Raw genomic sequence first — 23899 nt, forward strand, 5'->3', positions numbered from 1 at the left:
GAGTATAGATGGCAAGTGCACTTGCCATCTATACTCCTGCCATCTATACTCCATCCATTGCCATCTTTACTCCCTGCAACCATTTCTTCTGGCCCTAGACTATATAGCCCTCGCTTTTTGAGTCGTTGTCATCATAGGGGGTCCAATCTCCGATGATGACGATGATGATGATTAAATATTAAAAATGAAGATAAATAAACATATATTTGGACTCAGTAAATTTGTTGTTATTGTTGTTGTTATTGTTGTTGTCGTTGTTGATACTATTTGCAGAAAAGAACAAAGTATGCGCTGCAAATTTCAACACAGCCTAACTATACATGTGCGTCGCAAATTCAATACAGCCTAACTATACATGTGCGTTGCTGCCTAACTATACATGTGCGTTGCAAATTCAATACAGCCTAACTATACATGTGCGTTGCTGCCTAACTATACATGTGCGTTGCAAATTCAATACAGCCTAACATTACCCAAGGGGTGTCACTTCATTGCCACACACTTTTTTTCGATCGCCAAAAATGCACCTAGCATGCATCGAAATCGGTAAAATTCGACGTAGGGTCAAAGCACATTAGTCCTTCTCAATAATACTCCAACATTTTTACCTCTTACCGATGAAAAGTCGAGAAATCAGCAAGTTTTTCAGCGTATCTGGACGTCTCTTACATTTCAGATTTAAAAGGCGAGGCAGTGTATTGAGTCACGTGGGCGCTTTTCAAATCGAACCAATAGCAGAGCTCGCCAAAATGCACCCAGCAAGCATCGAGAGCGGTAAAATTCGATGTAGGGTCAGAGCCCGTACTGAACGAATGGGCCCAGCGTGAAAACCCGGCAGTAACGTAAGTTTCTCACGTCTTTGGAAGACTATGGGTGACACTGTCTGCGTGCGTCTGCATACGAAATTCTGGTAACTTTAACAGTTCCAGTTCACCCGCAGCAAGAGATCGTTCTTTCCAAAGATGTGAGAAACTTACGTTGCCTCCGGGTTTTCACGCTGGTCCATTCAGCTCTGCTATTGGTTCGATTTGAAAAGCGCCCACGTGACTCAATACACTGCCTCGCCTTTTAAATCTGAAATGTAAGAGACGTCCAGATACGCTGAAAAACTTGCTGATTTCTCGACTTTTCATCGGTAAGAGGTAAAAATGTTGGAGTATTATTGAGAAGGACTAATGTGCTTTGACCCTACGTCGAATTTTACCGATTTCGATGCATGCTAGGTGCATTTTGGCGATCGAAAAAAAGTGTGTGGCAATGAAGTGACACCCCTTGGGTAATGTTAGGCTGTATTGAATTTGCAACGCACATGTATAGTTAGGCAGCAACGCACATGTATAGTTAGGCTGTATTGAATTTGCAACGCACATGTATAGTTAGGCAGCAACGCACATGTATAGTTAGGCTGTATTGAATTTGCAACGCACATGTATAGTTAGGCTGTATTGAATTTGCGACGCACATGTATAGTTAGGCTGTGTTGAAATTTGCAGCGCATACTTTGTTCTTTTCTGCAAATAGTATCAACAACGACAACAACAATAACAACAACAATAACAACAAATTTACTGAGTCCAAATATATGTTTATTTATCTTCATTTTTAAATATTTAATCATCATCATCGTCATCATCGGAGATTGGACCCCTATGGTTGTCATGGTTCTGCATGGGCAAGTCAGCCCGTTGATCGCAAATTCAACTTGTAAAAGATGTTTCCTCCCGATTTCCCTGAGCCGTGTCAAGGGCAGAGTATAGATTGAATCGATATTTTATTTGCATAACAATTGAGTGATACGCCGGTGTATGTGTCAAAGGTCAAACGGAGTGTAGATGGCAATGAGTATAGATGGCAGAACGCCGGAAGTCAACCAATGCCTTGTGGGAAACGATGTTTCCACTGAACTTGTGTATGTCGTCTGCAAGTTTGCATCGTAACCTTTTCTCACATCTGGCAAGCTAGGATAGTCCGATTTTATAAATCAATCATACCGAGGAAGATACAATTATACATGTTGTCTGGTGTTTTTGTGAGGTTTGTACTACCCACATAGTAATTTCCTGCCAGAAGGAACCGATGCATTTCTGAACAGAAGACAAAAACGATCACTTCAGGTTCAGGTACACATCCTCTGCGTGAAACTTAACTTCGTAGTCGTAGATATTTAAAACTGCCATATACCGTATGATAGATGTATTTGAATTTGCAAAACTGTTTTGCTTTCTATGGTAAGACTGGAACACATTGACTACCATAAATTACACTGTCTCGGAAGAATTTGCAGTGTGACAGCCCGCGTAATGGAAAAGGGCGGTGAAGAAATTCCGCCAACATCAAACGGACATGGAGAAGAATCAAGCAAAGATCCCCAAGAAGGTGAAACTAAAGCTGACGCAAGCGATGAGCTGCAAGAAACTGCAAAAAATATCAATATCATCACAGGAGAAGATAAAGGCAGAAACACAGTCCCTCTATATAGAGACTGTGGCACAAACGAAAAAGACAGAGGTTCAGAAAAAAATGCAAAAGTCGACGAATGCGAGAAGACCGCAGCTCCAAGAGGTCACGATCTCCACAAAAGTTGTGAAAACATCTCTGGTACTAATCAAAATTTGTCAAAGGTGGAAAACAGAACTTTTGAAGAGAGAAACGACGAGGAAAAAAGAAATATTTTTAGTCAAATCAACTATTTGAAATTCCGTGATAACTTGTACGAGGTTATCGAAGAGTTGAGGATAAGAAGGGTAAGTGTGCACATATTCAGACAATGTTCCCACAAAAAATGCGAGTGAGAACCATTAACCACTGCGAGTTTTCGGTCTTTCTTACGAAAACTTGCTTCATTATGGAGTCAGAAACTACCGTCAAAAGTTTCCTTGCATGCCTCCATGGATTTATCAACATATGGAGAATCTGGAGGAGTAATATTCTAAAACCTCTTGGGAAGGTAGCCATACAATATACAAATTCAGGTTTAACTTATTCAGTCCACTTGCTTTACTTTACAGAGCACGGATTCGGAGAATGAAGAGAGAATCAAGCAATTGGTGACAGAAAAACATGAACTAGAACGAAAATTGGTAAGCAATTAAGCCCTAAATTTTGGAATTTCTTTCATTGAGACTTCAACTTGCTCTATCCAAAAATAGTCTGTATATCCCTTGAACATTATTCATATATTCCTTTTTCATTGCCATTGAACAACATTCGTGAAGAACATTATGGGCAAAATGATTTCAGATGAGAGAGATCCTTGTGCTATGACTTATGAATTTGCCAAACTCATCCCAACTAATACCAGTAGTGCTCTTGATCATAATGTGGGTCTGTATGTGAGATCAGGTCGCAGTGTACCAATGAAAAAGTCTATGATCACATCACTGCAGGCCTCAAAGCAACGTATACAGTAATTATACTGTTTTACATCTATTATACACTGAATGCATTATTAGTAATCTTGAAGAGTCCCATATTAATTTGCATTGCACTTTCAGGTCTCTTGCCTTTTCTGTACTATATTTGCATAATATTGTTCACATAAACACAGGAAACAGAAATTGCTTCAAACAAAACTCTCTCAGATCAGCATGAGCAAGAAATTATTGATGCAAAGAAGCACTCTGAAGATAAAATACATCAACTCGAAGATGATAAGGTATGATTTTCATGAGAAGTATTTATCCCTGCCATTTCAGACCAACAAGTTTATGCCATCCCTTGTCGATACAGACTTCTATTTTTCATTGATAGGCCAAGATTTACTGTGTGTCACAAATGCTGTCCACAATCAGTAAAGAATTTAAGACCTCAAAAGAGGAGCTGCTTCTTGTGAGCCTTTGTGTCAACCTTTTTTCTGTGGAGCAGAGATCAATAATGCGATGAGAACTGCCTTCTTTCCAAAATTCACCGTACAGTATGTGCAGATAAAAATATTTGGAAAGTAGACCAACTTGAGCAAAAAAATGAAAATGAAAAAGTATGCGCACCATCATCCCATTTTTGAAGGAAGATTATACCAGAAACAATTTTTTGGGGTGGCCTAATACTTATGTTTGAGAAGAGAAACTTTATATCAGATTGAAGGGGTTGAAAATTCAAGTATCACTATACTTTGACTATAGTCCCAAAGACTGTACACCTGTCAATCCCCTTTATCACTGATAAGGAACTGACTTTTTGAGATTTAAAACACACTCTTGTAAGGTTATTATCTCCCTGATGTACTAGCTTATTACATATCATTATCAACAGTGTTACCATGGTTAACTCTCTTTCTATGTTCCTCTACATTAATTTCCTTTAGTCCGATTCCAAAATTGTTACAGATTTCCATAAAGCTGCACATACTGTTTTCTGGTGGTTATGAAATTAATGCAGCAGTCATTGTAAACCCAACTTCAGAACTATGTTATGGATTTTGAAATCAGTCTTATGAAATTTTCCAAATGCTCCATCCCCATGTTGCAAGGCAAGAAAATCTCCGCCAAAGAAAGGCAATTCTGCCAGTCCTTTGTACACAGCTACCATGAGCCCATCTACAGACTAAATAGGTAATTGTCCCACCCCTTCAGGCTCAGCATCACCTAAACATCTCATTCTTATTCTAGCAAAAACTGGCCTTGTTGGTGGAAAGGACCGAGAAAGAAGTAACTGGACTGAAGAATGAAATCAGGACTCTCATGGTAAAGTTGACAAATGGCCAGCTCCCTTGCTATACCATTTAAGATGATATGAATAGAGCTCCTTAAAACTCAGTTGTTTATTTGTAAATGACATTGTCCTATCTTCTGAAAAATTAATCATTTTATACACAGTGGCCTTAAATGATGAAGTACATTACAATATTATCATAAGATACCACCAGTGTGTCTTTGTCTATAGGTAACACAGTTTGTGTAATGTTTTTCAAAGAACTTCATATAGATATACCACTAAAAGCCTGTGGAATTTTTTTATTCATAACTATAGAGGCTTCTGAACATAACTGTGATCTCAAACATTACTCTAGCAGTGTAGTTTTATAAGCCTTTACACCGCCTTTGTTTGGCCCAAACTCACTGTTATCAATTGTGAGTGTGAACCTGTTTACAGAGAATTAGGGGTGAACAGGTCAATTTTTTGTCAAATGTGCTAGACAATATTTAAAAGGTGAAAGTGTATTGAATATTCAAAGCAATAGCCAACATATCTGTCGTACAGTGTATGCTTTCTGTGTCTCAGCTTTCAAAGTATTCCTTGGAAAAGAAGATCAAAGAAAAAGACCATGTGATTCAAATGCAGAGTACTGCCAAGGACAAACATGTCATCCAGATTGTTGACTTGGAACAGAAAACCAAAGATGTGTCAAAACAGGTCACTGGTGTCACAGAACAGATGGAGAGATTGGAAGAAAATGGTGAGTCAGAAGTCATAAACTTGTCATGCTGTATCTTACATGTAAATCGTGACATAAAATTGACTAGATAGGTAGTATTGCTTATAAAGGGAATCATAGCAGATTGTTCTGCGTTAAAGTTGGTAGCGCAATAGCACAAAAAGTGTAAAAAGGAAAATTGTGGTACCTTTTTCTTTAAAGTTACAGAAATAGTTCATAAAATATTATTTATTACCTAGGATAGTTAAAGGAACTCAATACCTCCATTCAGATGAAATCTTTACTTAAGAACGAATGTTGCCTTGTTTTCCAAATGAAGCAAAATGAGAGATTAAATTGCTATATAATTTGAACTCAAAAGTTGTTTTATTTGAGACACCATGATACATTGTGTAGAGTTCTGTAGAATACAGGATCTGAACTTCATTGTTACATTTCCTTGATTGATGGTCTGAAATTTATCATGAATAATTGTTTTTCTGTGAAGGAAAGATTTGTTACAGCTAGAGCTTATGTCTTGAATTTCCCTTCCACATTATTTTTTCAGAAAAGAAACTGAATTTGCTTGAAATAATCCTGTGTTAACAATATTTAATAAACCATCATACTGAGTTCAAAGTGTTTGGTGTTTTAATAGTCACAAAATGTTAAAATGACTCTGTTCATAACACGTTTCATTAATAAAAATAACAAAATTAGTATAAATTTCTCTTATTAAATTGTACAGTACAAGCAGCCTGTAAGTTGAACAAGAAACTGGCCTACATCAACAAACACAAGCACTGTGAACTTGAGAACTGCAGGAAAGATCTGGAATCCAGTGTTCAACAGCTGAAGAAACTAAGGATTGAACTCAACAGAAAACCAAATGACATGGCTAGGAAACTACAGGAGAGAGAAAAACAGGTTGAGAATTTGCAACAGCAGATGGATCAAGTGAGTAAAGTATCATATTTAAATTCACAAACAAAACATTCAAATACAGGTATAAAACAACAAAACTTTTCAGTGAAATATTTTAATTATCAATATCCACGACCATTCACAGTATGCTAGGTCAGAAATCTGGCTTTTACTAGAGAAACACAGCCTTGCTGCTGATGGTATAACATCATCACCCAGGATTGCTGTTGTATAAAACATAAATTAGGTACATTGACTGCAAAACAGAAAATTCACTGTTCCGGGTGGTATGTTGTTGGATACTTTTAAATCCCTCACAAATATTTCTTTCAAAACTCATGTTCACTATTGTTGTTTGCAGAAAGCATCAGAGGGTGATCAACTGAAGACACAGTTAGAAATGTCTAGAGCAGAAAATCTGGTGAGGTTTATTCAACTTTAACACTACACATTTCCATTGTTTATCACTTCAATACTTTTTCAGAACATTCCATGATCAGAACTCCCTAAAGCATGAGATGTTAATCAAAGTCCTGAATCATCCAGGAATTTATCTATCTTTCAAAATGTCAAAAACCTATCAAATTAGATAACAGCTTACAAAATTAATATGAGAGGATCCATAAAGTTCAACAGAATAACTGTAGCATCATAAAATAAGTAATTATAATAGGTTAGATTTTACACAGCAGGCACAGTTGGACAAAATTTTTAAATCATCACCAGTGATGAGACTAATTTCACCCAAGGCTGCTTCGAGACAATATATTGTAGATATATTGAAACATTTATTTGGGATCTCTTAGCTTTTGTTCCAAGCTAATATCAAGTATCAACTGATATTTGAGAAGTCAGTTTTATTTGCATCATTTGTTCTCATTGATCAGAAAATACTGAAATCGATGGAAGAGGCACATGAGCTGGTCAGTAGACATGCAGACAGTAGCAGAAACAATGCAGAATTGGCGGCACAGTTACAGGGAGAGTTGACCAGAGTCAGGGAAAATTCTGAGAAAATGAAGTCAGTGTGTGATGAAAAACAAAGTGAGTTAAACAAACTGGCAACTCGTCATCAAGAGATGGAGCAGACATGGCAAGAAAAGGTATGATATTTTTCTTTGTTTTGTTTGTTTGTATATTTTGTTTGTTTTTTCAATGGTTCTAGGAGAAGGGACCACTGCAAGACAGTTTCAAATAATATTTCTTAATGTGTCCTAAAAGTTAGTAAATAGTATTTAGCAAACAGCATAGACTTTACCAAATTTACATGTAGGTTTAACTTAACCCCTTGACTACCAAGGCCAATGTATTCCTATATACCAGGCCCCTTATGTAAATATTGATAAAATCTGGGGTGTGGTCATTGCAACAACACTGCTTAGAGTAAAAATTAAGTAAGTACCAATAAACCATATATTTTCTGAATCAGCATGAAATTTCCCACTTTCTCATACATAAGTTTTGTATTTTCAGGTCACGTGACTGGTCACATGACTCATCATGTGACCAGAGTTGGCAAAGAATATGCTGGGAAAGAATATTTGAAGCATTAGGACGTGTTTTGAATCCATAAAATGACTCAAATTTGAATACAGTTGCAATTTTCATGGCATTGTCTTTACATATACGGAATAATAACTACCCTTTACTGTTTAAGAATTTTCTCATAAAAGGCAGAGTAAATGAACCACAAACATCAGCATCTGACATAATTCTGTATTTGAAAATCAACACATCTTATTTGTAAATACCTTCTTTATGTCTTCCTTGCAGAAACATGCATCTAAAATGGTTATGATTTATCAAAAAATAATTGACAATATTTAAAATACATTTTAGGGAACAACATATCACATGACCAATTACATGACCAGTCATGTGGCCAGTCATATTGACAGTATGGCTACTATAAAATTTCACTGGGTTATAGTAAAAAATTTATATTTCCTCCAGTTTCATTAACAGAATATTGCTGTTAATAGAACATATTTACATATTAATCATTTGTTTTCAATAAATAAACATTTCATTTCATTAAAAAAAACAAACCATAAAAATCTTGCAAGTAAATGACATCAACCAGCTTCTGAAAACTGTAAACAATCAGCGCGACGCTTCTGTGATCAGCTTGACCTTTTAGGGTCGAGGTCATGGGTCACGACCTTTGCTTCCGGATTTTGGCCGTACTCGGACGTACGGGGGCGCAATCACATTCAGGCCAGGTCGGAATACATTTATCTTAGTCGCGCTGCGTGCCGATGCCGAAATTACGGGATTTTTAGGGACAAACACGAAGCAAATACGCCTATTTAACTGTGCCGGATATTTCCAGCACTAAAGGTATATGGTAATTCAAAATGGCGCCGGATATATCCGGCGTTCAAGGTAGTCAAGGGGTTAAGATTTCTTTCATTGGTATCCATATTTGTCATGGTTCTAGATTTTGGCAGATCATAGAAGATTTCTCAATTTTCCATAACTAGGTAGAAGTGGTTAAGGCTGACATTTCTATGGTTCAGCATTGTGTACATTTACTTGCAAAGCGAAAATGTTATCAAATTGTAGCGTACAATAATTTCTTTTTGAAACATGCTGGCTACCAAAATACTCATTCTGAAATTTTACCACACTGAATTTGACAGCATACAGGGTCATGATTCTGGCAACAAGGGTTCCCCTGATTTTACATTTAACTATTATATTCAACAGCGCATGATAGTTTCAAGACTTGTAAATTTTGGACTAATTTTGACGTGGGGACAAAATGTTGCTTACTGGAAATATTGATTTCCAAGCATCACTGTTCAAACATTGTATTATGAAATAATTAACTTTGCTGTTCTTAAATCTCAAATAGTACGCTCAGAACCACACTCTGTTTTTGCATTTGTAGTATTTATTACAGTACATCATAAAATGTAAAAAGTGAATTTTGTTTGAAATACAGTTTGACATGATCAAATTGAGTGTGAAAATCATTGCATTAGTAGCCATAATATCACAATCGGAGTGCACACTGACTGTGATCAATTTATGAGTCTAATTTGATACTTCCAATTCTCTAAAACAGCTTTCCTTACCATTTCCTTGTCTCAGGAGAAATCTTTGCAGAAGAGATTACAGGTTCTTCAAGGGGACTATGAAGCACTGAGTAAATCCCATACCAGTGTTGAAGAATTGAACACAAACTGGGCTGAGAAAAACACAACCCTTACTGAAGAAATCAAAATGCTCAAAGTAAGCAATCGTCCCTACATTCAGCACAAACATATCAATAAGGGTAGGATGCACCTCTGGGAAAATTTTCAGGACAGTGAAAGTCTTTTAATTCTAAATTTTTCTGTGAAGAAGTGTTTGCAAATTAGTGTTGAAAATTAAACCACCAGTGTGCAAATTTGTTTTCCAGAAAATAATTAAATGTTTCCACTTAAGGTAACAGGTTACAACCAAGATTGGCTGCCATTCCTTACTTCAAAATCAACTGGAGTAAATAGGAATTTTTCCTATTCTGAAAATTGTCATTTTGATGCAAAATGTTTATTCTTGTTTACATGAGAGATTATTTTATTGAATTCATTAGCAAAGCATATTATGAGTGGAAGTTTACAGTTTATATCTGCAATGCATATTGTACTTTGACATTGAATGTACGTCACTTAATTGGGTCTGCAGGAGAGATTTGATCAGAAGGAAGGAGAAGAGCACAAATTGAAACTTGAAAATGAAAGGAAATTACTGATGCTACAAGAACAACTGGATGCCAGTATGAGACAGGTGGCCTCACTTCAACAGGAAGTTCATCAGTGGAAATCCAGAGAGAGAAGTAACATAGCAACTGAGCAGAGCAGAGAGAAGACAGATTGTGTCGAGGAGTGTGAAGCTGATGTGTTCATTGAGGAGGAATTTTTCAGCCCTCCAACTTCCCCAGAAGAGCAGCGTGGTGAGTAAATCCCTTCCTTTATTGATAGAACTGATATTTTAATTCTGAAAATTCCCATTCTACTGTTCTTTGCTTGTAACTCAAAGTATAGAATGAAAGATTTGTTGCTCAAAGACGCTCCCTACCCTTACGAAACAATCCCCTCCTCTCAGAGGGGGAGTGTAGAGAGCGCCCCCAAGTGACGGATCTTCCAGTCTACTCAAAATATACCGTACATTTGCACGAAAAAACTATCTCAAACCAAAGATACAGGACATATAACTTTTTCTTTTGAGATAGAAAAGTAGTCCATTTTGCTAAGAAATAGTCCCTTTCTAATGTGAGTTTACATCAGCTATAGTAACATTGAAGCCACTAGCTAGGCCAATTATGATAATCAGACTCCTGTTTGAAAAAGAAAATTTTCCTTCATAACCACTGCAGTGTTATTTTGTGTTTAACAGTAAAACTATAGGTCTTACTCTAAGGGAGATCAATAGACATAGCAATAGGAATGAAAGTGTTCTTTGAAGGTTCACACTCATTTCTTGTACACAGTAACAGAGGAGAAAGCCACAATTGAGGAGAACTCTTCAAGCCAGACCGCCTCATCCACTGTAAAGACACCAGAAAGAATGCGGACTGTACATAAGTCTGAAGCAAGAGATAATACGGACTGTGCTTCTGAGATGGTAGTCTCCAAAAGGAGACTGGATGAAGTGAATAACACTGGTGGAGATGAAACTGATGGTGTGCCAGGAACCAAGAAAAGAAAGCAAGACGTTCCTGAAACTGATGGTGGAAATTTGAAACATACTCGGAAGGAACATTTATTATTGCCAGATAGTGAGAGTCATAAGAGTAAGGAAGGCAGGCTTGATGATACAGGATCACTTAGAAGCATTAGGGGAAGATGTGGACCATCTGAAATTTCCAAGTTGATGACATGTGACATCTCAGAGCAGATTGCACTGAGTTCATCACAGAACAGTGTAAGAATGATGAGAAGTCAAAGAAAAGGGTATCATTCAGCAGGAAGCCAACCATCTTCTCATCAGAATCTGAGAGCAAATCTCCATGCATCAGCAGTGTTGTGCCACCTGGCATCTTAAAAGCTACTGAGAAACAGGACAGTAGAGACTTTGGTGATAAAAGAATGGATATTGAGCAAGAACATGGCAAACGTGATGCTGCTTGTGGCATCAGTGTTACTTCATCAGATCACACTGTGAGTGAACAGAAACCAGAGACAAGTTCTAGATCAAAAGAATCCGTGCCATCAAAGAAAGGTACTTCTGTGAATACTGACTGCACAATCAATGAGACTTCACTTTCAAATGCAGGTAATACCTTAGTAAGCAGTCCATCATCTAACCCTGCTAAGAATGCTACAACAGGGCAAAGTCCATCTCGTATTATTCCTGCACTGTGCAACCTGAGTGTTTCTGCTGCCTCACCGAGTGGATGTATCAATCCTTTGAAAACTAGTGCAACTGATGGAAGACTAGATCAGTCACAAAATGTGTTGTCCTCCTCACAGATGGGAGCTGGGGTTTTATTTGGTTCTCAGACAGCAGGCCCACATACATCTCAAAGTGTCAGTGTCCACACTAGTTGCAGAAGTGGTACTGTTCTAGGTGACAATCAAGAAAGCTGCAGGGAAATTCTCACTGATTCAACAAATTCTACTACTGCTGAAGCTGAGACCACTGCATATAGTGATGCAACATTAATATCTACAGTGATAACAAACAAAGCAAGTCAGCATGCAACAGCGCAAACCTGTTCTACAAGCAACAAAACTGAAATAAGTCAGAGCCAACCTACAGAGAGTGGCACACGGGACCAATTGTCACCTGGAAACAATAAAACACAAAACTCAGCTAAAACCAGTCCTTCTAGATTCAAGTATCAATTTGTGAGCATGCCATCCTTGAAGAGATCACGACGAAATGTAACCAGTAACTTCCTAAGCAGTTCTCAACCAACATCATCTGTCAATCATGATGGGTCCAAAGACAGTGAGAGATCAAACACAGAATTTAACTCAGAACCACTTCTCAAGGTGAGTGAAATTCTTCTTTACCATATCTTATGCATCAAATACATATGACTGTGACAGAATTGGCAGCCTGTAACACATTGTGCAATGTGTAGCACCTATGTCTGAGTGCATCCGTTGTGGTATTTTCGTGATGACATTATCATTATACATTGATAACTTTCTCATTGTACATCTTGCATTTGTGACTGTTGCATAAAATGGGTGAAGTATTAACAGTTTTTGTGCAGTGTCAATAATTTGTCTTGCAATTTATAGCGCAAGTGTGGAATGCTATATTGGATGAGTTTCTGGATAGCCGATGCACTACTCTGTACAGAGCGTAACTGAGACATATTCTGGCACTTATCTAATGGGTCCCTTGAAACTGTTCAACAGTTACTTGTAATGCGCACATACAGCCCCAGAATGCACTGCTCATCAGCACGTGTGAGGGTGCCTGGAAAGGGTAAAATGTTACGGAATGGGTGTTCCGTATGGCCATCTAGTGCACACAAAATTCTATTGTTCTTGATGGTAGATGTATAATAATGCTTATCTCAAAGTTGTATTGGTACCTTTAATAATACAAAATACTGGTATTGTTAAAGCATAAATGCTGACTTTAACATTTCCAAAAGGAATCTGTACATTGTTCGAAAGTAGCTGAAATGATGAACTCTGCTACTTTGAATGGCGAATATTTTCAATGACATAGACATCAAAGTAAGACTAAAATATTGATTAAATGAATCAATTTTCTGCAGTTAGACAATGACTGTTCTGGATGCAAAATGAATTTTGTAGAGGGCATTCTTTGGGGCACTGAGGGTGTTGTGCTGTCAGCATTCAGAACACTTGGCACAATAGAGGGCATGCTTTAACAAGTACAGGTATTAATAAAATAAGGAAATGGCTGACAATAAACAACTTGGAAGATCTGTTTAAGAAAACTCTGCCTGAATACACAAATAAAGCACATGATGATGATGACATAAGCACTGAATATATGTACAGCGCTCGGCCTTACGAGCGCCTGAGTTGTCACAAAAATGATTTTTGTCGAACAAAAATAACGCTGTTTGTGTGCGTCAACACAGGCAGTGCATGCTACTAAAAGTTTATTCTTTCAATGTTGATTGTAAGAAGTGTTTTTTAATACCCAGCCAACAGGGACAAGGAAGCGTAAATCTGTGGATATTCAAAGTCCATGCAGTCCATTGTTTTCTGATGAAGATGAAGATGAAGAAAATATCCGTTCTGAAATCAAAAGTGATATCAGTCGTATACAGGATTTCCTAAAGAATGAAAGATTGAGTACATCGCGACAAAGGCAGTCAAAAAAAGAGAAAGTGTAGTTAATTTATCTGACGATGCACAGTGGTCTACTATGACTATTCTCTATGTAAGAAATATGACTGCCATACCTCAATGGACATATTGGATTGAAATATCCAGCATATGCAGCTGTGTGAAATCCATTCGACAGATGCAAGGAACAAAACGCAAACATTTGTTTGAAAGTTTTTCTGTGGACGGTCTGGTATGTGTGAATTCATAGTACAGGCAAAATAGCATACTACATACTGTCACAGTGATGCGTAGTGTTAAATACATTACAAGGATTCCTGACAAATAAAGGATAAAGATAATAGATCCCAAATCTCTATACAATTTTGTGCCAGTAACTATCAAGTTTGTTTTACATAAACTTGGCATTTTATAGTTTACCTTTTCGAAGTGCTGAGATATCCAAATTTAAGGGAATTTTGGAAATTGCAACATTCCAAAGGATTTCAATTCATAGTATCATTCACTAACACAACTTGTTTTTTTTTTTAAATCGTTGGATGCTTGCTTGTCCTGAAATAGCTTGCCATTAACTCAGAATTAAAAAGTACTAGCAGAGATGTTATACCATAAAAACTGCAACTTTATTGCTAATCTTCTTTCAGAGAGCAAAATAAAATGTAATTTATAGAGGATTTGTTACCAAATGTAACATGTTCCATTTTAAGTTTACCTTTTAGATAAATGTTACAGTTTATAGCTTATTGTTCTGTGAAATGATTGACACAAGATTAATGTCATGGTTTTTAAAAGTTTTATTAAAAAATATTTCACGGTTGTTTGGCTTGTGAGTTTGAAAACAAAGTATACTGTTCAACATGGCCGACGTTTCTATTCAACAAATGTTACAAAACTATTCTGAAGTTGTCAACATAGTGTGAAATTGTTGTTTTGTGGAATATGACAAACAGACAATTAAAACCAGAGTAATGACAATACCTTTTCAGGTAGGTAGGACTAACCCATGCACAACCATGGTTTGGTCCAAATCAGTTGTCATCAATGGTCATTATGGACCTGTTTACAGGGAATAGGGGTGAACAGGTTAAGAAATAAAATGTACTGATGGTCTTGTGGCAGTATTTGGTTGAGTGCGCATACTACGGCTGAATCTCTCCAAGGTATATCTTTTTGTCACTAGCACATGATGTAACTGAAAGAAAAAAGAAATTTTTGTCACGTAAATGACAAGTTTGTATGACAGGATTAGTGAAGATGACTGTGCCTTAGAACAACCAAGGTGGAATGTGCTTCAGGGACATATTTAGACATTCAATAATTTACAATTCTTTTCTGATCTACCACTTTTGGGAGTTCTTTTTAAAGCTAATGGAATCAAAAATTTTCAACATCTTAGTCTTTTATAAAAATACAAAATTTATTTCCCCCCATTAGGTAAACACATGGTTGGATGTCATTTTCAATCTCATATATCTGTATATGTTAGGAAATTTGTTTCTCCAATACCAAACTTTGCAATGCGACCCTTGCTTTTTATTACCAATTTGGTAAGAGCACAGTTGAAGTTTCATTGAGAAAACAGACAGCAAAAGGTCTTTCCCATATGAGCTGCATTCTACCTTAATATATCTTAATTCCATCAACATGAAGCAATTATATTTCCTTGTAATCTAGAAGAAGTTACTTGTCACTATGGGGCCATGGATAATTAAAACACACGCATGGCAAACGTAATTTCCGTGTTTGGGGTGGGTTGGAGGGGGGGGGGGGGGGGGTTTGGCTGTATTTCGATTACAATGCGCAAAAATCCCACTTCATGTTTTCATATCAACATCTCGCTCCACGTTTTACTGTATCGCAAAATATCGCGCTATACTGTTTGGCATGTACCAGTAGTGGATTTTCGTTGAGTAATTTGTGTCTGTTAGTTCTCCACTAGGTGACTGGATGCTTTATGTTGTGGGTTCGAACCCAATTGAAAACCGTATATTCTTAACCAAGTAATTACTAATTGTATGTAGGTATGATACAGAATGAGGCTGGGTTGGATTTTCGGACTTCCAAACTTTCATTGGAGGGGGTTAAGGCCAAACGCACTTAGTTTTGTTTACCGTGCGTATGCTTCCACGGCCCCTAAGAAATGTGCTTCAGGCCCAGTCATATTGGCCTGCTGGATGTAACACTACTACTACTGCTGCTTATATTGCTTCTACAAGTACAACTGCTACTACAACTATGAGTAATAATACCAATATTGAGAATACTAAATGCTACCACAACCACAGTCCCTCTATCCACCGGTCTGGAAACGCCTATTGTAAAAGGTGTCAATCACCTAGACCGCACAGCTGAACCGCGATACGAGGGCCAGTCACGTGATAATGCGTAGCTTGGGTTTGTCCTGCATGCCACAGTCCCCGATTGTGTGTACGCTTTTCTCGAATTTTCGCTGTTTGGCTCTATTTAAGTGTTCTCTGCGTCTATCTACGACACGAAGACAGAAATTATCATATCCTGAAACCGGTGTGTGATTTTCGTGATCCTTATCCCATCGTAAATGATGATAGTGTGCGATAATTTCTGGTGTTGTCCGCTGCGAGTGTGTTGACGTACGTAGCACAAGCAACGGCTGGAACACAGTCCCTCAGAGGGACTGTGGCTGGAATCACACCGGAAAATTTGTGGTCCCTTTCTCTTGCAATGCTAGTAGTCAGTGTCTCCAAATATGATCTAAATATGTTTTCTGTGTAATATTCTGTGAAATCATGTCTGTTAACTGAACAGAATAGGAAAGACAACTGCAGAAATGCATGTAGATTTTAGTTGTGTGGTCGCACATTTTCCCATGCAGCGTCAATATGGCGAACTCTCGATACGTACGCTCGCTCAGGCACGGCTGGAAACACACCGGAAAATTTGTGGTCCCTTTCTCTTGCAATGCTAGTAGTCAGTGCCTCCAAATATGATCTCAATATGTTTTCTGTGTAATATTCTATTAATATTCTGTGAAATTATGTCTGTTAACTGAGCAGAATAGGAACGACAACTGCTGAGAAATGCACGTAGATTTTATTCGCATATTTTCCATGTAGCGTCAATATGGCGAACTCTCGATACGTACGCTCGCGCTCAGGCACAGTAAATACCTTTTACAAAATGCTATCATGTCAACACAACAACAAGTTTGGTAATGAACTACTCAGCTGTCGATGTTAATATTCAGCTGATTTTGCCTGTCTTCTTGATTTCGGGCAACAGTCCATGACACTTGCGAACAGTGCGTGGCCATTTTGTTTTTCGATCGTGATCATAATGCAACCATAATGTGTGGTCCCTTTCAAGCTTTATCTAGAGGGCAACGTTACCCATTTAATGAAAAAATAAATTGTTTAGTGTTTCTAAAGGGAACAAGTTGTAATGTTTTGTGATATTCTGAAAATAACAACCCACAAACGTCATGTTTTTGAACGATCACATTGCGGCTGTCATAGGATCGTGGGGTAGCGACATCGATATAACGGCCGTTGAACATTGTCAGTGTCCTTGTTTAAGGTGTGAATCGTGTGTTTGTTCATATCACGGAGTGTCACAAAGAAACCAGCCACGTTTCCAGACCGGTGGATAGAGGGACTGTGCCACAACTAATGGTCTTACTACTTACATATCTATAATGAATACTATTCTTTGCTATGAAATTTTGTTTGTTACTAAAATATAAATATATTGCTCAAGAAACAGGGTTGCTCACCCTTCAAAAACCCTGAGCTAACAAGAATGCTACTATAGGATTTCACCAATCCTTAGCATAGAAAGTGCAACAGAAGTATTTCAAGTAACTTACGGATTGGTTCTTGGGGATGGAAATCTACATCATTCACTGAACCGGAATGGCCAGGCAATTTGTAGAGTATTCGTCGGCTTGTAGTATCCCAGACATAAACAAATCTGTCTGCAGACCCAGCGGCTATCTTGCTACCATCTGGTGACCAGCAACATCTTAGCAAATTCTGAACAGAAAAAATTGGAATAATAGTGACAATGTTGGTTTAGTATTTGGGATCTACTGATAATTTATCATTTGCTGAAGATGACACAAATGATAAGATATTCATGTTGAGTTCCTATCAGAGGCAGCTTTTCGTATCTTTGTCTATTGCCCATAGAGCATGTGAATGATTACAAAATATTTTAATTAATTATTATGAATATTTTAATGAGAAATTCTGATCAACCAATGGTAAAGTATGGAAACAGATTCACTTTAACTGAAAAAAGTGTGATGCATCTAAATGTACCAGAATTTGATGATGCTCTGAAAATGATCTTCATTTCAGGTAATTATGATCCTTCCAAAATTGTAATGGTTGCTTTCTGGAAAAGATATCAATATCTGCTGGTCAATCACTCAATGTCACATGATTCAGTGCCCCTCACAATACTTCCCATGTCCATGGGATATGTACCGTGCAATCACATGACAGATTCCCCTTGTGGTATGTGTGGAGACTCTTTACTGAAAAGCTCAAGGTATCCAACATATTGTAAAGAGAGTTGGGGTTCAATTTACCTTTTCAAAATTGTGTTGTGCACCTTGGAATAGTTTGACACATCTCTCTTGTGGTGCAAATGGTCTTACATCCCAAATCCTCACTACAAAAGATGAAAAGGTGAGTTTATGAAAGTGATGCTTGAGTACGAGTCAAAGTTATCTTCAGTATATGGGTGTATCATGGCAGGAAGATAGAAAATGCCTTATCTGTTGAAGTTAGACCACCTACACAAAGGTTCACATATACCTTCACAAATCATATGATTGATGACTAACAGTTGTAGTGTAGGAGTACTAGTTTCAAGTTCAATGCTCTGTGATATCAACATACTACAACAAAAACTGTCCTGATTGTTAATGATGACTTTCAAATCATTTGTGTAAATAAATTTGAATAAAATTCATCTGATATTTTCTTGCAATAGAGTTAAAGGGACATAAGCTGTAACTTGTGGCAAGTTTTTCAGTATTCTGCTTCTGTATATCAACTACCGTGTCTGACCCTAATCCGTTTGTCATACTGAAATTTCGAGTATTCTTTTTGTCAACACAGCTTGTATGTGTGTAGTGATCATTGTTTATTGTTTACAAATGAATTCTAGTCCGGACTTGAATACAATTTTCAACAATAACAATGTATATTATACTCATATAGGTTGTGTTGATATGCTAAATACTTGGCATTAAATTACAGTTTAGGGATTCAATGCAGAAAGTGTAGGGAAACCACAAAACAAAAGTTCTGAAAAAATAGCCAAAGATACAGCTTATGGAGCTTTAAAAATGTTTAGCTTCCTTTTAAATTCCAAGTACATCTTTGTATATTTGACTTACATTCGGTACAACTATCTAGTACCACAAAACTACGTATACGACATGTAGTTACACTTTAAGTTGTATATTGTGCTGGATAATATTCTTCTGATTTTCATTTATCATATACATTTCTTGTACCAACTTATAACTGTAATAATCTCACATACCTGTATTGTCCATTGCATTGGTGACAATGTAAGACCCATCAGAGCTGAGTCTGATTCCAGTGATGGTGTCTGTGTGTCCTCTCATTTTGTAAACTATGTCGTTCTTCCTAAGATCCCAAACCTGTGATGGTAAACAAATTAATATACATCTCATCAATACCCTGCTTAAAAATACCCAGAGTCCTGTACAACTTTTGCATGAAAAAGCAAAATCAAGACACAAGTGTTGGAGATTTGAAATTCATAACACTTGTTCTAAATATATGGAGCTCTAAAAATCTTACGTTGACAGGTTTTTAAATTTTCCAACTTTAACTTTTAAGAATGGTATTTCTTTATATGTTTGTGTGTGTGTTTCTGAAAGTGACCTTATGCTATGTTGCTGTATCACACTTTACACAGTATGAATAAATTCAGTCATAAACATGTGAACCTGTTATTTTGGTTTTGCGTGATTCGGTATTGCAGATCATGAGTTCAAACTCTGCAAAGTGTCCATGATTTACATTTATACTTCTAACAGTTACCTTGTAATAATTTTTCCCTCAATGAAAATCATCACTGGAATCAGTTTTTATTTATCTGGCATATTCATATCAATTACCGTACATTTATGAGAATGAATGAAGATAACAACAGGACTTAAGAATTGATGATTTATTGCAAAACAAGTACAAAACAACTATGGACTTAGGGAGAAAATAAATGTTTGGAAACGGAAATTTACAAAGATAACAATCAAATTGTCACTAAGTGATTTCAATTTAGCTTATGAACTGTACTTTCCAGAATTCACAAGTTCAAGTACATACCTTGAGATCATTGTCAATGCCACCTGATATAATCTGATCACTTGTATCATTAAATGACACACCAGTTACTTGGTATGTGTTCTGGAATGTTTCTATGGCTCCTTTTTTCCTAGTGTCCCACAGCTGCAAAGTGATCAAACATTACATTTGTTGTTGTCAGTGTGTCCTCTTAGCCAATATGACACGCCACGATGCAATCAAACTGCCTGTGACGCAAACAAATTTTGGTTTACATGTAAAGATAAATAGCTGGTGCAAAGAGTTTTCCACAATTCCACAGCTTGACGCAGTTTCCAGAGAGAAATGTTTGTTAGAGGGCAAACTAGTTGTTGTCTGAGTCTTACATTCTTCAGACATGCACAAATTCAGGCTCCCTGTCAATATGTTGCGACATGAACACAGTTTTGTTTTGCGAATAGTTCACTTTCTATTGATCACTCTCTTTCATACATCTGTTATCAGATATTTGGCAAAATGGATTAATGTGGACTGACCCAACATGTACAAATGCTGATAACGAACTTGGAAAACACAGTCTGTACACTATCTTGGAAAGAAAAATCTTTGAAATGTATACATGCATCTTAGACTCATTTCACATACTTCATTGTACACATGCTTCTTATAGGCGTAACAGTAATATCTCATGATTCTCATACAGCAACACGTCCTGAATGGTTGATCAAGTTCAAACAAAACATGTGACATGACTCAACATTTATATTTCAATAATGATACAACATCAACGGTGGGAGGTCACCCAGCCCAATGGTCACTATAATATTTCAACTTTAGAATAAGGGTAGCTTGATGAAATAAAAATTAACTGATAGTGTAATACTAATATAATACAGTAATCATTATAAAAGTAGAGCTATTCTCTACCTAATTGGCTTGGAAATAATTCATTAAGAATAATGAGTTTGTCAAAGTTTCCAAGATGCTGAACATTAGCCCAAAACTGACAATAATCCTTCCCTAGGGTTTGCTGTCCTATTCTACCTTATGAAACTCTGTAAAATCCCATGCTTGGACAAGCGCCTTCCCTCAACTTTCAATGAAAGCTTCAAATTGAGGTTATGTTTGGGTAAGTATCAACCTTTTTTGATTTTTGAAAAATGGGAAATATTAAAAAATTTATTTGTTATGCCTCTAGTTTTCTGTTCATATTGGTGGCATTTAAAAACGATGTTATGTGCTTTGATGTTATTTGCATGAAATTTGATGACAAACATCAAACAATAGCAAACATCACTTTTTCTACCTTCTTTTTCAATACCGGTAAAACCAATCATATTTGAACATGTCTAGGTGTGGTCATTGTAAATACCCACCCAAATTTCTGAGGAGGGAGGAAAATTACATGCCCAGGGCTTATGTTAATCAATAAAGTAAAATGAACTTTGAAATTATAGTGGTGAATATCAAGTGGGTCGGTCCAATCACAGTCCCTATGTGGAATTTGCAGCGGGTACTTGTAGATAATGGATACATGAGGTGTGAAAAATAGTTAACAAGACCCATCCACCTTTGATACATTGCATTGTATAGATTTCTCACTGAACTTCATTGCCTTTTATAGCTATTTCATTTATTGTTTCAATGTTTGTTCCTTTTCTTTACAGTAGTCACATTTCTACTATAGACTTTACATTCTACCAAACCGTCGCTGCATTGTCTAATATATGCTTATATCCGTGTATTTGTTCTCATATTCCTTGACCGTGTAGAATAAAATGTAATTTTTGTCCTTTTTTTCACCATTGTGCTTGTATAGCCTCTGATGAAAGTCCTCCATGTTCATTCTGAAACGTTAGGAAGAATGAACATCTATTGTATCATAGCAGATGGGTCTTGTCAACTATTTTTAACCACTATTAGCCAAGACATCAAAAAATAAATACCAACCTTGATAGTACCATCATCACTTCCACTGACAACCATTTGAAGACCTCTCCTGGATGGATGACATGAATTGACAAATGACGTGTGACCTTTCAACTTCTTGATTCTGTTTCCTGTGTGTAAATCCCACAATGCAACTGTCTTGTCTGTGGAGGCTGTGAATAAAGTACTGTAGAAAGTAGAATGTAACAAAGTCAGTAATTATTTTTGATGACATGTCTCCATGCTGTTGATCATGTCATGTCAAAAATATCATTTGCAACCACGGCATGATGCAGTGGCCATTGTCTATTATGTATATGACGTTGGATATACCTAACAGCAGCTTTCCCATTTTACAAAGTGAGTTACAATAACTTTTGTCATCTTTTTGAAGTTCTTGAAATTATAACATGCACATCAGGCTACTGAAGAACATTTTGAAGTTCATTTACCAAATTGATGGGTGACAAAATGAAACAAATTGAACTGACAAAATGAATGTTGAAAGGCAACCATTTCTGCATTAACATGTCAAGTTTATACAATCATGTAGATTAAAATGAACAAGCTCAAGCATTGGTGTTATACCAGAACTCTGTTGTAAAATTTGGTCAAAAACATCAGATTTTGAGAATGGAGATTGAATGTAACAAGATTATTATGAGTACCTGCCGTCAGTAGAGTAGTGAAGATCCATGATTGCTCCAGTGTGCCCTTTGAGAACAGCATAGTTTTCACATTCTCCATACACATTCCACAAGACTGAAAATGAGGACACAGTTCCATAATAAATGTACACAAATTTCACTAGTGTCTCCTCAATCTTGCTGATTGTGAGTTAGCCAGTGATGTGCCACAGCATAGACCTGTGAAACTTGAGGAATGTTCTAAGTGATGACTCATGATTGAGCAAATTACATATACACGTAACATGGCATGAAATACTGTATACTCAGTGGTCAATAGGATGTATACTACTTAAAAGAAATCATGTAAAAATTATCAGCATCTTCACCTAAAAGATCATGGGCAAAATCTGATGCCTAGTGTACTACACTATTAATTATAAATAATAACTCCCTGGAATATGACAAGTGGTCATGCTATACTTTGAATAAAATATTTTATGGTTGAGTTTGAGTAGTAGTACATAGTTACACTTGTTGTGAAGTAAAGGAATAGAGCTCTTCTGCTCTCCATTTTTTTTTTACTTTGCATGGGTTTTTTGCTACCAGGTTGATGTACCCATAAATATAATCAATCATACATGTACTCACAGATTTGACGATCAAACCCTCCTGATGCCAGCATTGTTCCATCAGGTGAGAATTTGTTGCTGAAAATGTCACCCTCATGCCCTGTTAGTAACATTATCGGTGAAAGGAGACTTGATGTCCTTGGCACTCCCTAATGTCAACGTAAAAAGGGGATGGATAAGTTCAGTTCAGATCAGGGATAAAACTGTACACACATCATATTGATAATAAGCAGCTGGATGTATGATGGTACAACCATCTTTAACTACAATCACGAAGGTTGTAGTTACAATTTGAAGAACTGAATCACTAAGGTTGGTAGACTTCCAAGTACTGACAACAACTTGTAGTTGTAACTTGCAGTATAGTAAATAAGAATGTCCTGAACCTTCCCTGGTTTGAAAACATTGCCTTTGATTACTTTTTAAACACGTTTTCTGTCGTGGCATTGCCTGAAAGCTCTTTTTCTGACAAGTATATAATACACATGTGTAACATATTGTCTGTGGTATGATAAAACAACATGATTTCCATTGATCAGCAAAAGAACTCAAAAAATATGTGTACATGGACATAAGTCACTGTCAGTGTAGGTACCGTGTTTGTGAACATAAACAATACAATGCTTCCACTCACGGCTTCGATTATTGCTCTATTTTGCAGGCCAGCAGCAGCGACTAATTCATTCTTTGGTTTCTTCACAGGAACAAGCGCACCGTCTTCAGCCTTCCGTTTTCCTTCCATGATGGGCATGCTGTATATCAATATCAAAGATACGATTCAAATCGTGTTACAGAGATTCATACACACGCTTACTTTCAATAGATAACAAATAACGAACAAACCAAATGAAAGCCATAGGTT

The 23899-nt window shown here is 36.9% G+C and overlaps 4 protein-coding genes across 6 annotated transcripts; 3 read left to right on the forward strand and 1 right to left on the reverse strand.

The window, feature by feature from the left end:
- The first annotated feature begins 1898 nt into the window (after positions 1 to 1898).
- LOC139116594 (coiled-coil domain-containing protein 73-like) lies at positions 1899 to 6512 on the forward strand. The gene is made up of 7 exons (XM_070679190.1): positions 1899 to 2744; positions 3009 to 3080; positions 3548 to 3655; positions 4608 to 4682; positions 5221 to 5395; positions 6102 to 6310; positions 6423 to 6512. The coding sequence occupies exons 1-7, from the start codon at positions 2226 to 2228 to the stop codon at positions 6510 to 6512; spliced, it is 1248 nt and encodes a 415-aa protein (XP_070535291.1). The 5' UTR covers positions 1899 to 2225.
- A 129-nt stretch (positions 6513 to 6641) lies between these two features.
- LOC139115185 (alpha-taxilin-like) lies at positions 6642 to 13536 on the forward strand. 3 transcript variants are annotated; one of them, XM_070677117.1, is made up of 6 exons: positions 6642 to 6698; positions 7165 to 7380; positions 9374 to 9514; positions 9950 to 10217; positions 10755 to 12261; positions 13404 to 13536. In XM_070677117.1, exons 1-5 carry the CDS (start codon positions 6678 to 6680, stop codon positions 11306 to 11308), a joined length of 1200 nt encoding a protein of 399 aa, XP_070533218.1. In that variant the 5' UTR covers positions 6642 to 6677; the 3' UTR covers positions 11309 to 12261; positions 13404 to 13536. The 3 variants fall into 3 exon arrangements, with proteins under 3 accessions (XP_070533218.1, XP_070533219.1, XP_070533220.1); XM_070677118.1 differs by lacking the exon at positions 13404 to 13536 and having other exon boundaries at positions 10761 to 11447; XM_070677119.1 differs by lacking the exon at positions 6642 to 6698 and having other exon boundaries at positions 7179 to 7321.
- LOC139116595 (uncharacterized) lies at positions 11353 to 13121 on the forward strand. Its single transcript, XM_070679191.1, has 2 exons — positions 11353 to 12261; positions 13005 to 13121. The coding sequence occupies exons 1-2, from the start codon at positions 11353 to 11355 to the stop codon at positions 13119 to 13121; spliced, it is 1026 nt and encodes a 341-aa protein (XP_070535292.1).
- On the reverse strand, positions 13387 to 23876 carry LOC139115186 (U5 small nuclear ribonucleoprotein 40 kDa protein-like). The gene is made up of 9 exons (XM_070677120.1): positions 23672 to 23876; positions 23057 to 23186; positions 22448 to 22541; positions 21801 to 21966; positions 19893 to 20015; positions 19081 to 19201; positions 18116 to 18198; positions 17390 to 17555; positions 13387 to 14740 (listed from the first exon to the last, which is right to left on the reverse strand). The coding sequence occupies exons 1-9, from the start codon at positions 23786 to 23788 to the stop codon at positions 14688 to 14690; spliced, it is 1053 nt and encodes a 350-aa protein (XP_070533221.1). The 5' UTR covers positions 23789 to 23876; the 3' UTR covers positions 13387 to 14687.
- Positions 23877 to 23899: the final 23 nt, after the last annotated feature.

The sequence above is a fragment of the Ptychodera flava genome, chromosome 17 (genome assembly GCF_041260155.1).
Source record: "Ptychodera flava strain L36383 chromosome 17, AS_Pfla_20210202, whole genome shotgun sequence".
NCBI classification, from domain to species: domain Eukaryota; kingdom Metazoa; phylum Hemichordata; class Enteropneusta; family Ptychoderidae; genus Ptychodera; species Ptychodera flava.

Bases quoted from the DNA above. Each gene is read 5' to 3' on its own strand.
- LOC139115185 (XM_070677117.1), top strand. From the start codon at position 6,678: ATGTCTAGAGCAGAAAATCTG. The intron at 7,381-9,373 runs GTATGATATTTT...TCCTTGTCTCAG, and splicing joins AGCAGACATGGCAAGAAAAG to GAGAAATCTTTGCAGAAGAG. The intron at 9,515-9,949 runs GTAAGCAATCGT...TTGGGTCTGCAG, and splicing joins AAGAAATCAAAATGCTCAAA to GAGAGATTTGATCAGAAGGA.
- LOC139116594 (XM_070679190.1), top strand. From the start codon at position 2,226: ATGGTAAGACTGGAACACATTGACTACCATAAATTACACTGTCTCGGA. The intron at 4,683-5,220 runs GTAAAGTTGACA...TCTGTGTCTCAG, and splicing joins ATGAAATCAGGACTCTCATG to CTTTCAAAGTATTCCTTGGA. The intron at 6,311-6,422 runs GTGAGTAAAGTA...GACCATTCACAG, and splicing joins TGCAACAGCAGATGGATCAA to TATGCTAGGTCAGAAATCTG.
- LOC139116595 (XM_070679191.1), top strand. From the start codon at position 11,353: ATGGATATTGAGCAAGAACATGGCAAACGTGATGCTGCTTGTGGCATC. The intron at 12,262-13,004 runs GTGAGTGAAATT...AATTTTCTGCAG, and splicing joins ACTCAGAACCACTTCTCAAG to TTAGACAATGACTGTTCTGG.
- LOC139115186 (XM_070677120.1), bottom strand. From the start codon at position 23,788: ATGCCCATCATGGAAGGAAAACGGAAGGCTGAAGACGGTGCGCTTGTT. The intron at 23,187-23,671 runs GTGAGTGGAAGC...CGTTGACATTAG, and splicing joins ATAGAGCAATAATCGAAGCC to GGAGTGCCAAGGACATCAAG. The intron at 19,202-19,892 runs GTATGTACTTGA...TTACCATCACAG, and splicing joins GCATTGACAATGATCTCAAG to GTTTGGGATCTTAGGAAGAA.